The 14050-nt window shown below is 37.6% G+C and overlaps 1 protein-coding gene across 1 annotated transcript; it reads left to right on the top strand.

The window, feature by feature from the left end:
• Positions 1-3: 3 nt before the first annotated feature.
• mtmr6 (myotubularin related protein 6) lies at positions 4-9830 on the top strand. The gene is made up of 15 exons (XM_077554971.1): positions 4-223; positions 1682-1813; positions 2828-2990; positions 3345-3502; positions 3816-3944; positions 4181-4315; positions 4600-4732; positions 4818-4927; positions 5820-5945; positions 6023-6072; positions 7024-7117; positions 7202-7308; positions 7544-7678; positions 7754-7880; positions 9212-9830. The coding sequence occupies exons 1-15, from the start codon at positions 200-202 to the stop codon at positions 9566-9568; spliced, it is 1980 nt and encodes a 659-aa protein (XP_077411097.1). The 5' UTR covers positions 4-199; the 3' UTR covers positions 9569-9830.
• The last annotated feature ends 4220 nt before the right edge of the window (positions 9831-14050 follow it).

Here is a 14050-nt window from a genome sequence, read left to right as displayed (position 1 = left end):
CTCGGCATAGGCGTGATTATAGAGCGCTTTACGCGGATGCAGGAGTGAAGTAATTGACAATAAACACACGGAATGCACTCGACATCATACGACCTGTTTGTGTAACACATTTTTAATGCGATTTTATCAATGATAAAGTTATATGTGGACGGTGTTGCTTGAGCTCTGAAGTCACTGGCAGCTGTTACGACCCGGAGACATGGAGCATATCCGAACCCCGAAGGTAGCTAACATTTTCTAGCATATTGCAGTGGACGGGACGCTCGGCCTCATATGGGGTGATCTCTAAAAACACGATTTGTTGTTTTAATTGCATATAATGCTCTCGCAATGCGTGTGATATGGCATTAATATAAGTGCATCCATGCAGGTGCCGCAAGGTGGCTCGTTTTAGACGTGACATGCATCTGAGCTGTTTTGTTTCACCTTGCACCACTTAATTTGCTCTTTCAGCTGACACACCCTGTATTGATCAATTTAACGAAACTGTCAATACAAATTGAATCAAGAGTCGCATACGAAGGCGAGGACTGCAGAGACCAAGTTCCTGCATCCCTTATAAATTAATGTTTATGTGTTTTATTAAAGACCTCATTGTAAATTTGTAGCTATGCCTGTTGCATTTAGAGATAAACAAACAAACAAAAAAAGCACCGGCACAAAATTGGATTGTCAGTCAGCCACCTCAGGCTAAATCACTTAAAGAAGATCAGATTGAATGCTCCAGATTGGGAAGAGAGTGAGACCATCAAATGGCGCTGTTCATGGTTTTAAGTCACCTACGTGATTGCAAAAGATGTGCTGCTAGATAAAATTATTCTTTTGTAATAATCAACTTTATTACTGCCCATGTTCCAGCATACTAAAAACACGTCACATGCTTCAGAAAAACATTTAGCACAATTGTTTTTAAAGAAAATAATTGACACTATTTCCTCCCCAAATTTACATGCTCAGCAACTGACTTCCTGTATTGAGCATAGCTGCTCTCATCACTGTTGAGACAAGTAAAGGAAAAAGGAAACAGAGGAAGAATGTCTGAGTCACTAAGAATTGCTACAATGATAAATCATCAATTTTGACAGTATGCAGTGATAGCAGACAAAAGAACAAGAAGCTTTTCGCAGCTTGCGAGGAATTCAAAGGTCAATTTCTGGACATATGCATGTAAAACGTGTTTACAATCATCGAGCTAGGGAACCACAGCTGTTTCCCTGTCTTTAAAAAAAGGACGTGACATGGGTGAATATTTAACTTACTCCTACATGAATGGTGACATTCTGGCAAGAATTGTTTAGCATTGTGTGAAATTGTCACTTTTCATATTGTTTGCAGCAAAACAACAATTAACTGTTTTTTGCACGTTTACCCAAAATACATTTGAAAGAGGTCTGAATGCCATTTGGCGTAGTTTTTGTGTGTGTGTGTGTTTTTTTTTGTTTTTTGTTGCTGTCCGAAGGAGCGGCGGTGCGCCTCCGCTGAATGAATAGAATGGAAACGCTGTATTGTGTACCCTGAGGCTGGATTCAGTTGTGGTAGCGGATGGTGAGCACCAGGTGGTCCGGATTAAATGGCGCTCCAGCTGGCATCATGCTGCACAATAACACACTTAAAAGGGTTTCTCTTCAAGGTGTCAGCAAAAATCCTCACAGCATGACACCAACCCCAAATGTGTTTGCAGGTGGAGCAGGTGCGCCTGTTGGATCGCTTCAGCAACAAATCCACCAGCGGCACACTGTACCTCACAGCAACGCACCTCATCTTTGTGGAGAGCAGCTCCAACAACTCAACGCCTGCCGGACAAGAGGTTTGGGTAAGTAGATCCCAGTGTTTTGGACTTCCAATGCAGCTGAATTGTCAATTTTTGTTACATTCCAGACCATCCCACAATAAGTGTAATCCGTGATATAGAAATATTCTAAATAAATACAACCTAGAATTTTTTTTTATAGCACTTAATCTTAAAATCTTTAAACATACTTTCAAAATAATACAAACACACTTAAGCACATATACCATAATATAATGAGAGTGAGCAAGAGCAATGGATAACACAAAAGTATGGTACAAGCAGTGCAATTTTTTTTTTCTAAACTAACAAACTTAAGTTATAAATAATAATTTATAACTTTATACATCAATAGGCATGCCCAAAGATGTTCAATATGAAATTAATCTACAGCCATAACTTAACATCAAAGAGGATGGCATCTAATAATAATCATTAGCAAAAATTAGGGTGATCTTAAGTATTTCACTTTTTTTAGTCTTTCGTCAAATTTACAGTAGTGTGCCATCATTTAGTGGTCAACAGTAGAATTACAACCAAAAAAAAACAGGTGGCAGAACAAAATAGTTATAAATTGTACCCAAAAAAATCTACGAAATAGCATGTTTTAGGCTATAGCATTCACTACTGTTATGTGAAAATGACAGATTTTTAGATTTGTAAAAAGTAAACTAAATACACTCTAAAAAGAGAATTGTTGAACCAGCTTATGTCTAAAAAGAGAATTGTTAACCAACTTAATTATCTGCTTCAAGTGGTAACACGATTGAAATAAATTAATCCAAAATAAATATATTAAGTTTAAATAATGAACTCAAGTGGTTAAATTTAATGAGCTCATAATTAAACTTTAAACTTATTATATTAAATTGGATTATTAATTAAATCCTGTTAAGCAATTCAATTAAGTCGGTCAACAATTCTCTATTTAGACTTAAGTTGGTTCAACAATTCTCTTTTTAGAGTGTAGGACTGGACAATTAATTGACATTTTAGTTCAGAAGGAGCCAGTTTATCAACCTCCACTCTTCTTTGCAGATTTTACACCACCACATCGCATCCGTGGAGAAGCTCTCGCTCACCACCTCGGGCTGTCCACTGGTCATTCAGTGTCGTAACTTCAGAGTGGTTCACTTTGTGGTGCAGCGAGAACGTGACTGTCATGATGTGTACAGCTCGCTTTTGCGCCTTCTGCGGCCTGGTAGGTTGCACCGTCTGTGGCCGAGCTATTTGCTCCACCTTCACTTAGCCACGCACATCTATACAGACTCTTATGTATGGAATGGATTCTTTACATTTATACACTTTTGTCATATTTTGTTCTTTCATACACTTCATTGTTCCACTATGTATAATATTCAGTCAAATTAGAATTGTTGATATGTTGATATTAAAAAAGTGAACTTGTCATATTTAGTTGACGTACTAAAAATAATGTAAATATTGAGTATTTTTTAACGTATTGCCTTTATTGTCATTCCTACATTTAAAAATGTGCTTAACACATTTGCTTTTATATACTGTAGGTGTTGACAATTTCCTTCCTTGTGTGCAGAGTCGTACGAGGAGCTCTACGCGTTCTCCTACAATCCCAAACAGAATGACCAGCAGCGTGAAGAAGGGTGGCAGCTCATTGACCTGGGGGCAGAGTTTGAGAGGATGGGTGTTCCCTGCGACCAATGGCAACTCACCAACGTCAACAGAGACTACAAGGTCCATGATGTGCACAATCACACTGGGCCAAACTCTTCTGTAATGGATAATATATCTGAAGTACTTTTTATTTGATTGGGAAAAATATTGAATGCCAGGGAACATACCATTCTGGGTGTTATTCATTTGGTCCAACAGGGGGCGATAAAGCTTCATCAGTGACCCTAAATAGAAGCATTTTCTGTTCAATACTTTCAAAGGGTCCCTAATGGTTAGGTCCTTTGTTTTATCAACAGAAAATTTTCATCAGCATCTTTATTGTACATATAAAAGCATGTATAATCTAAGTATGTTTGGATGCCTTTGTTGTCAGATTTGTGAGACATATCCACGTGACCTGTACGTCCCTATCACGGCCAGTAAACCCATTATTGTGGGCAGTTCTAAGTTCAGGAGCAAAGGACGCTTTCCAGTGCTAACTTACTTCTACCAAGAGAAGAAGGTATGTCATTCACCACCATTCCTTGAGCTTCATGCTATTTTTGTTAATTTAATTTTGGCAATCTTAATTTGTCTATTTTATGGATATCTAATTAATTAAAGTGGTTAGATTGCATTGATCAGCCAAAGCCTTTGTTGCTGTAGATTACATACCTCATTCTATGGTTCAATTTTTTTTTTAAATCAACTATTGTTGATGTTCTGATGAATGTTATTGTTGTGTGTCCATCACGACAGGCGGCAGTGTGCCGGTGCAGCCAGCCTCTCTCTGGCTTCAGTGCACGCTGTTTAGAAGATGAGAGCATGCTGCAGGCCATCAGCAAGGCCAACCACAACAGCCGATTTGTTTACGTCATGGACACGAGGCCAAAAGTAAGACCATACATTGCATTTCAAAAATGATTATTTAATGTAAAATGAGACTTTGGTTACAATGATGCAAATTGGCAAAACTTGGATGTGGTATTCTCATGCATGCAGACACGTCGCCACATATTTTTACTTCAAGTACTATTGTGCCAGAGTGGGACAAAATTCAGAATGCCAGAATTCCAGACACATTTTTAGATTTTCTTGGTTGTAAAAACATGTAAAATTTCCATAATATGCCCCACGTAAACTGCCGCTTCCTCATCTCACCACTGTCCATCTTGCAGCTGAACGCGCTGGCCAACCGAGCAGCGGGCAAAGGCTACGAGAACGAGGACAACTACTCCAACATTCGCTTCCAGTTTGTGGGCATCGAGAACATTCACGTGATGAGGACCAGCCTACAAAAGCTGCTGGAAGGTCCAACACCACTGCTTTTAACAAAGTCAATTTGTTTTTCAGCAAACATTCATTTTAGCCCTCAGATTTTTTTGTGGTCTTCTAGTGATTGGAGCTCGGTCCCTCTCCATGAGTGACTACCTGGTAGGACTGGAAAGCTGCGGCTGGTTGAGGCATATCAAGGCTGTTGTGGATGCAGCAATCTTCCTGGCTAAGGTAAAGGTCAAAGCTAAAGTGTATTTTTGTGAGTTACAATAAGTCATATTTTTAAATGAAAATGTGAGACAGTAAATTAGGCCACTGATTTAGGCTGTAGAAATAGAACTACAATTACATTAGTATCAAATTTCTTGCAGCACAACGCAGTTCATGGATCCCAGTTGTCTGTTTCCCAAAGATCCTATAAAGGCCAAATTAGCATATTGCAATTAGTCGAATTTGTTTATTGAATTCATCTTTATTTTATGGGGAAAAAAATATTGTTTTTCAGTGTTATTTGCACATTGTACATCTTTTTTTTTAATTTCATGGCAATTATGTGTAATTTATTTCCCATTTTTATCTGAAAAATTGTTCTTCTTGATATAATGGCATTTTGGCATTTGCCTAACCGCTGATTTTTTGGGGGCGGTGACCCATCCTCTGTTATTTGCTGACAAACACAAATATTAATTATTTTTGTGCTCAGGCCAATGCCATGTCTAATATAAAAGTATGGACTTTGGCACCATCTAGTTGCAAAGAAACTAGGTTGACGTGAGGGGAGGAGCTTCATTTCTAATTAAAAAATACTTTGTAGCCATCTTGTGGTTATAAGCAATTAAACCTTTTTAGGTGGTAGTCACACTTGCAGATTTTTTTCCATTTGCGGCAGGGTTAGTTCCATATCCCCTGCGAATAGTGGAGGTTCGCATTAGTATGTATGACAAAGTAGGGGATCACACAAACACAAATGACTCCCAAAATAGCTATTCAGCTACTATATTTTACACACTTACCTAATATTTAAGTCACTGTTCTGTGTATAAAACATATTGCTAAAAAAAAAAAGAAAAAAAAAAAGGAAGCTAACTCACCTTTTTTCATTATTGTGTCATCCAAACGCCAGGCGGTGACACGGGAAGGAGCCAGCGTGTTGGTTCATTGTTCCGATGGGTGGGACCGAACAGCACAAGTCTGCTCCCTGGGGGCTCTGCTCATGGACCCCTACTATCGCACCATCAAGGGTTTCATGGTACCACTCACATACTTTTTAGATTCTTATTTGATGCTTACCTCTTTCACAACTTGTTTGGTAATTTTGTCATTTAGGTGCTGATAGAGAAAGACTGGATCTCGTTTGGCCACAAATTTGCAGATAGGTAAGTATTGCGCAACAAATTTTATTATTGACTCATTTCTACATACATAATTGAAATACATTATAGCAGGGATTTGCAACCTGTGGCTTGCAAAGGCAGTTGCTCCCTGTTGAGCTATTTTGAAGAATCTATAATATAAAACATGTTTTCAGTTATTTCACCTTTTTTTTTGGTTAAATACATAACTCGACATCAAGTTCACACATTGTTTTGATGCCCTCAGTGAGAATCTCCAAAGTAACCAGTCATGAGAATAAAGTACATGCATTCAATAAGAAAGTGTGTCCAAACTTATAGAAAAGACAGGAAAGAAAACATTGAAAAAGTAACTATAAAATGCCCAAAACAAAACAAAAATCCTGAAAATTACCGTACTACGTACACAAAATTGTTAAAAATGTCCGAAAATAGATTTTAAAAAAGGCAGAAAAGAAAACGTTCAAAAATTACTAAAAATCAAAAACAAGAAGGAATCCCTGTTCCTGTCTGTAAAATATTCAAAAAATTTATGAAAAATAACAAAAAATAAATAAAATCCAAAAACGGAAGACGAAAGGTAGAAGAAAATGAATCTCAAAGTATTGGGTGCTGCATATTTTTCTGTTATAGTTTAGCTCTTGGGCCCTCAGTATATTAGATTAACACAAACACACACTTTAATTCATCACAATATTCAAATATTTTGTGGCTCCAGACAGATTTTTTGTTATTTATTTGAACTAAAATGGCTCTTTTGACAGTACAAGATGCCGACTCCTGACCTATAGGAATAATGTAAATAGAATGTGTGTTGTTCAACCTATCTGCATTATCAAATGTTTATCAACTATACAGGCAATGTTTACTTTGAAGTGACAATTCAACTAAAATTGAAATTACTTACTTTTTGAAAAATAATAGTAAAATTGAACAGCATTCTGACAATTATGTAATGTAAACTGTAACTCCTAGGTGTGACCAATTGGATGGAGACCCAAAGGAAGTGTCTCCGATCTTCACTCAGTTCCTAGAGTGTGTCTGGCAGCTATCTGAGCAGTTCCCTCAGGTGTGTGTCTTGTATGTATGTAATCTGTCTGCAAGGCATTCTATCAAAATCTTACTTGCAAACGTTTTTGTTTTTTTTCTCCAGGCATTTGAATTCAGTGAGTGGTTCCTGCTGCAGATCCACGAGCATGTCCACTCGTGTCAGTACGGAAACTTCCTCGGCAACAACCAGAGGCAGAGAGAAGAGCTGCAGTGAGTCTACAATGCAGAACCAAAGCGCTTAGAATTTGTCCTTCATGACATATATTAGTGCACAGAATGTAAATGAAGCACCACCTCCGACCATTACAAAGGCCTCCTAACATGAAATGTTTCATGTTAGTGTAAATATTCTTCTTGAAAAGTGCATTGATGAGTCCTTTTGTGTGGTGCAATAGAAACGGTGAGAACTTGTGTGACTCTCTTGACTTGTGCTTTTATGTTCCAGCCTGAGAGAGCGCACTCATTCATTATGGGCGTATCTAATGAGCGAAAAACAGAACTACTTGAATCCATTCTACAGCCCCGCATTTGCCGAAACGTGCCCTGTGCTGGAGCCCTCCACTTTGCCCTACCATTTCAAGTTTGTGCCACCATTTGTGCACTTTTCTCTGCCACGCGACCAGCAGTCTAATGTTCATGTGTCTGTGCGTGCAAGGTTTTGGAGAAACATGTACCACCAGTTTGATCGCTCCATGCACCCGCGGCAGTCCATCCTGAAGACCATTCTCACTGGGAGGGAGAACAGTCGCAAGGCAGAGAGCAAGCTCCAAGCACTGGAGTGTGTAAGTGGACACACACACTAATACTGCTTGAATGAAGACGACTGCAGCTACAACACCAAACTTAACTCAAAACAAGAAATGACTTTTGTCCCTTATACAGTAGTTGGGATGTTCAATACCACTTTTTTTCAGACTGATAAGTATATAAGTAAGTAATCATCAATACCGCTACCAGGTACTTTTGATACATGAAAAAAGACAGATAATTTTAAAGAGAAAAACTTTATTATAACCAACATAGCATTTTTCCTTAAAGTTACATGAAACTAATGGCAATTTTAAATTCTTCTAATTTCTAGTTCCTCATCGTAAAACAGCCACAAGAGGGTGGCCGATGCTAGTATCAGCTGCCTTCGCGAGTACTGATACCTTGAAATAAGGCCGGGTATCCTCGTATCGGTACTCACCCATCCTTGTACAGTAGTGTAGCTCTTGTTGCTCTATACCAGGGGTCAGCGACCTTTACTGTCCAAAGAGCCATTTAAAGCCAAATACATAATAGAAAACATGTCTGGAGCAGCAAAACATTTGAAGATTGTGATGAAGAAAACAGTGTGAGGGCCCAAGAGCTAATTAGAGCTTCACCACAACACAAAAATAAGCGAGCAGCATCAATACGTTTACATTCATTTTCTTCTACCTTAACTCCTTCTGTTTTTTGGGATTTTTGTTGTTGTAATTTTTCAGACTTCGTTTTTCATACATTTGAGACTTTTCTGCCTTTCTGTCAAATGTCTGATGTTTTTGGCAATTTAATTGACTTATGGTTATTTTCTGCCTCTCTTCTTCCTTTTTTTTTGTTGTTGACATTTTTGGCCATTTTTTGCTGTAAATTTTTTGACATTTTGGTAATTTTGGGGACATTTTATGGTAATCTTCAGGATTTATTCTTTTGTTTTGGGGCATTTTATGGTTACTTTTGGAATGTTTTTTTTCCTGCCTTTAAATTTTTTTTTTTTTTCGGTACTTGTTTCGGACACTGCCATTTTACGATCAGGAACTAGAAATGAGTGCCATCAATTTCATGCAATTTTTAAAATACTACATTGGGACATTTTTTTATTTTTTATTATTATTATCTGTTGGGAAATTTTATGTATGAAAAGTTCTTATGGTATCAAGAGTTAATTACTCATATGCAGTGAAAATGTGTTTGCATATAGATACTGTCACCTTTTTTGCATTATAATAACTGCTGGAATTATGTCTAAATTATGTTACCATTGAAAGTTTGTCTTTTGAAGCATATCTTTCTAAAAAAACTCAAAACTGTACCTTTTTTGGAACAGTGGGGGTTCCATATTAGTAATTCCTTCCCCACTGTCTTGTAGAGGCTTCAGCAGCTTGGTGTAACGCCAGTCGTGACCACCAACCTCCCCGCGGCCCCTCCCACCAGGGATCATCGCTCACTTGACAAGCCCCTCCCTCCACGCCCCGACTCACTCATCTTGGGGGCGCCTGTCAATCACAAGGAGGCCCGTCGGCAGCAGGAGGAAGACGAGCACGAGGAGGTCGGCGAGGAGGCCACCGAGAGCGCGGACACCGAGCGGACAGTAGAGGGCAGCAGCGGCTCCGAGAGCCGCAAGCAGAGCTACGGCGAGCTGGAAGGGACGTACAATAACGATGTGGACAAAGAGGAGCCGGCTGTCGTGAGTCTGGAGTTCGGAGTGGCACGCATGACCTGCTGAGAATCGGAGGCATTGTGAGGAAAGGACAGGCGCAATCTAACAATTTACTAAAAAGTTTGTGGAGAGAAGTTCTTGTTCTTGTTGTGCTGATTACAAAATTGTCCTAAAAGGGCCATGTTCTTTGTCTAAAGCTCTATGGAAAGCCTCATTTCATGTCATTTATTGCACCTATAGAAATACATTTGCTTTTCTTTTTCTTTTTTTAATGAATGTTGGGACGCACTATAGAGAAATAAGAATAAATTCAGCCTCATTAAAATGAGTTTGGTCTTTTTTTTGTTTTGTTTTTGCATTTAGCCTTAATATTGTTTTTTAGTGGATGTGATTGCATACTTGATTTTAAACAATCAAGTTGATTGCATGAATGTCACTTTAACCAGATATATATATATATATATATATATATATATATATATATATATATATAATCAAGTACTTTCATCCCCACTGAAGGCTCACAGCCAGTCTAATCTTACTTACAACATCAAACTGGAAATTACACCAAACCAGAAATTTGGCCCCATTCCTTATTCTGCTCTCTTCCTGGATAAGCCAACCACTATGGCTTAAAGACCTTGAAGAGGCTCAGCTGTCAACATTTGCCACCGATGATCATTTGATCCTATTTTACATCTCACATTGATCAGATAAGCGGACTTGCTAATGTGCATTGATCCCAAAATCTCATTGGCGCTCTGTCTGCCAGTTCAATAGTTTGTGCTGGGTGACCCTGATTGGGGGGTTGTTGTCGCATACTGTATATAACTATCGTGATAGTTAAACCAATAGCGTATTGTATATAGTTCAATAGGAAAAAACACCAGAGTAACAAAAAATCATGTTTTCCTTAGTAGAGTGGAACATTTCAAGTAAACCAGTTTGTTCTGTGATGCTGGTTGACTTCCAAGTTAGTTTAATTCAAAGCAAATTTACACAATAGGAATTTATGTCAAATTCAATTGCTCCAAGCTCACACTGTCACCATCCTGAAACCTGAACTGTACAGGCAGAATTTCAAGTAGCATTCTTAACAAATGGTTGAAAGGACAGTGTGTAGGATTTTGTGCCATTTAGTGAATAGAATGCAATGTTTTTGAAGCTCGCGCACTAGTTTTTTCTCTCCGGTTATCCGTAGCAGAAAGATGGTGGTTGTTGTACGTTGATCTAATAGAATTTTTTATATATTTTTTTCCATATTATTGAATTTAGTAGTGTTTTCAGGTCACCACTAGATGGCACTAAATCTTACACAGTGTCACTTATAATAATAATTTGCTGGTAAATTCAACAACGCTTTAAAAAGTCAAAGAAACAAAACTTTATTTTGGGATGTATCTTCTATTGCCGACTGAGTAATGCATTAATTAAAACAACAACAACAACAACAACAACAACAATACAATACAATAGTGTGTACAGTGAAAATTAAATCCTGACATATCTCATGCAATCTGACGTTTTATTGACATTTTTGTGACACTAGACTTGACAAGTTTCTGGCTTCAGAGATCTTCTATTTCTTGAGGCTAGCTCACAGATTTACCACCAGATTGGATTTACTTCCCCAATCAGATTACAAATGGCAAAACCTGAAAGATGTCCGGATAAACACGCTTGGCATGTGTGCACTGTGCAGCCATCTTGCATGCAAATTCAAGTTGTCATGGTTTATTTGTGAGGAGCTTCCCAATGGTGCTCAGTGCAGCTGAGCACAGCACAACACACAGTTCATTTCACTGTTTCGCCCAGCCACTAAATACTTAATTGAATGTGTGCTTGCTGAAATGAAGGGCATCTTTAAAAACTCTATAGAGGACAGAAGGGTATTTTGTGGTTCTAATTCATACTCATTTTTACACACAGCACTTAGACAAAGTGACCTTCCTTGGGCCTTGTGAGATAGGTCGGTGTCTACAAGCAACTACAGAGAGTCATTCTTGTGCTGCAGCAACTGTCAATAAAGATGGGCTGGTAGTGCTGTGTGCCTTGGACAACCCCCTCCCCTTATGCTTGAATGGAAAGAAAGAAACAAGAATAACATGTCACCAGCAAAATCAGTGATGGAAATTATGTTTAAATCTCCAGATTTTTAAATTAATACACACATACTGTACATACAGTATATACATACATACATACACTTAGTTTGAAATCTTGAGACTTGAGATCAGTGAGCATTTAAGGGATTATAACTCTGGAAGGTTCTTCTTTTTCTTCTTTTTTTCATTTCCACGCTTTCTATATTCCAGCAAACCCAATAGAATTACACCTGCAAACACCTTTTTTTTCTCCCCTAAAGGATGAGTAGTTTTACTTTGTGTTTATTTTACAGCCAATAACTTCTTTAAATAATTGTGTGACAGTTAATAGTATTAAAATACTAGTTTTATGATATATGGTATGCAAATGTAAGCAATTTAAAGTCAGCGAGTGTCGTGCAGTAATTAATTTAGTTCCACTAAATAGAGATTCCATTGTTTTTTTGTTTTTGTTTTTAAATGAGGTTCCATTGTACTAAATATTGATTGTATTTATTGGCTCTATATCTATATACTGTATTGTAAACATTTTCAGAAGCTCTGTATGTAATATTGTTTATATTTTCTTTACTCTCACTACAGATTTATTCACTGATTGGCTGAAATGAATCACATGTTTTTGCTGCACATGGGACTTATTTCCCATTGTTTGTTCCTTACTTAACTACCTTACCCTTCATAAAAGTCCCAGTCAACTGGTACACTACTAAACTAGTCTGTATGTAAAAAAAATTTAAAATAAATAAATAAAAAAACTGACAAATCCACAGCCTTAGTGGAGGTACAAAAAAAGTTGCTTTTATAAAAAATATTTATTAAAAAAAAAAAGAGGTGGGGCGATGATTTAATTTGCCCGCATGAAATGTTTTCATCATTATCAGTGGTGGCCTCTCCAAGCCTAGTTGTGCCACATTACCTCAAATGAAACATTTAGCAGCCTCTCTGTGAGCTCTGAATCATTCAGATCGAGCACTGCACGCCATGCTGGTAGAACACTCCTAAGGACAAGGAAGGACCATTGTAGTCACGCTTAACGTAAACACAGCCAGCACTCATGCAAACTGTGTAACACACGTACACACAATTACACGACAGAGTCACTGAGGATTTTGTCTTATGTGTAACTCATTTTCTCTGAAGTACATTGACCGATCATTCAAGATATGAATAGAAGGTGGCATTTCTGGTCAAAATAGGACAGATTTGACTAGAAGCTAGTCTTGGCTTTGATAACACGTGGGAGTGACAACAATTTTGCACTTTCTTTACTGAAAATCATACAAGTAAGTACATAACTGTTAAGAATGCAAAAGTGTTTGTGGGGTTGGGGGTGCTACTTAGAGATCTTATAAACAATTAGCATCACTCCCCATTGCTGACAAAGAGGGTTTAATCCCAGATAGTTTAACACGCACACTCGCACACATTTGTTGAAGCATACATATTGCAGCTTTTTTTAATCTTGAGCCTCCTTGCAGCCCACCTCCCTGCTGGGATCAATGTGTGACCTGATTCTAAACACAATGGTTCACTTTGAGACTACACCTATATACACACACACACACGCACACACACACACACACACACACACACACACACACACGCACACACACACACACACACACACACACACACACACACAGTGGTGCATTGACATACGAGTTTAATTTGTTCCGTGACCATGCTTGTAACTCAAAACATCAGGGCCCACTGAAATGAATGGAAAAAGCAACAAAAACAGCAACCCATAGTTGTACTTTAGATAATAACATTACAGTTTGTTCCAATTCTTAGATCCGACCATCACGTATTTTGATTAGCAAGACTAATGTAAAATCTGTTGCATTATTTTTTTTCTAAAATTGTTTCAATGTGTATTTATTAATTTGCCATTTATTTTTTTATTCAGTTAACTCTGGTATTTTTTTTAAATAAATTACATCCACATTTGTATTAAATAATTAGTTAAAATATTTACAATTAAATATAAACAAATCAACTAAAAATGAGTATGACTCATTAATGTATTATTTAAATAATTCTTTAAAAATACATTTTACATACACATTGAGTATTGTTTTTAATCTCATTTACGAATGACTCTGCTTACCGCTCCATTTAAAAAAAATAAAATGTGGCCCTTGAGCACAAATGTTTGCCTATCTGATAAGTTTGTGGGATATTTGTCATGCATCTATCATCTGTTGAAAAAGTGTCATTTCAACATTTCTGTGCAGTTCATATCAGTGAAGAATTATTGGCCTTATTCTTCTTTTTTGAATGGCAAACTCAAATGCACAGGAGAAGAAAAAAGTCGGACATTGAGACATCTTTTTAAGTATCATGTATGCAGTAAAGTGTGTCAGGTTTTCCAGGATAAACAATTTTGGCAGTTGGGAGACAATTATGGCAGTTAATCAGATTACTCTCTTTTATGCCTTGC

Source organism: Vanacampus margaritifer, chromosome 20 (assembly GCF_051991255.1).
Source record: "Vanacampus margaritifer isolate UIUO_Vmar chromosome 20, RoL_Vmar_1.0, whole genome shotgun sequence".
NCBI lineage: Eukaryota > Metazoa > Chordata > Actinopteri > Syngnathiformes > Syngnathidae > Vanacampus > Vanacampus margaritifer.
Note: the sequence above shows the minus strand (reverse complement) of the source record. Positions and strands in the feature narration are given on the sequence as shown.

Coding starts and splice junctions, on each gene's coding strand:
- mtmr6 (XM_077554971.1), top strand. CDS start 200: ATGGAGCATATCCGAACCCCGAAG. Junction 3,503..3,815: donor ACGTCAACAGAGACTACAAG/GTCCATGATGTG, acceptor CTTTGTTGTCAG/ATTTGTGAGACATATCCACG. Junction 7,309..7,543: donor AGGCAGAGAGAAGAGCTGCA/GTGAGTCTACAA, acceptor TTTATGTTCCAG/CCTGAGAGAGCGCACTCATT.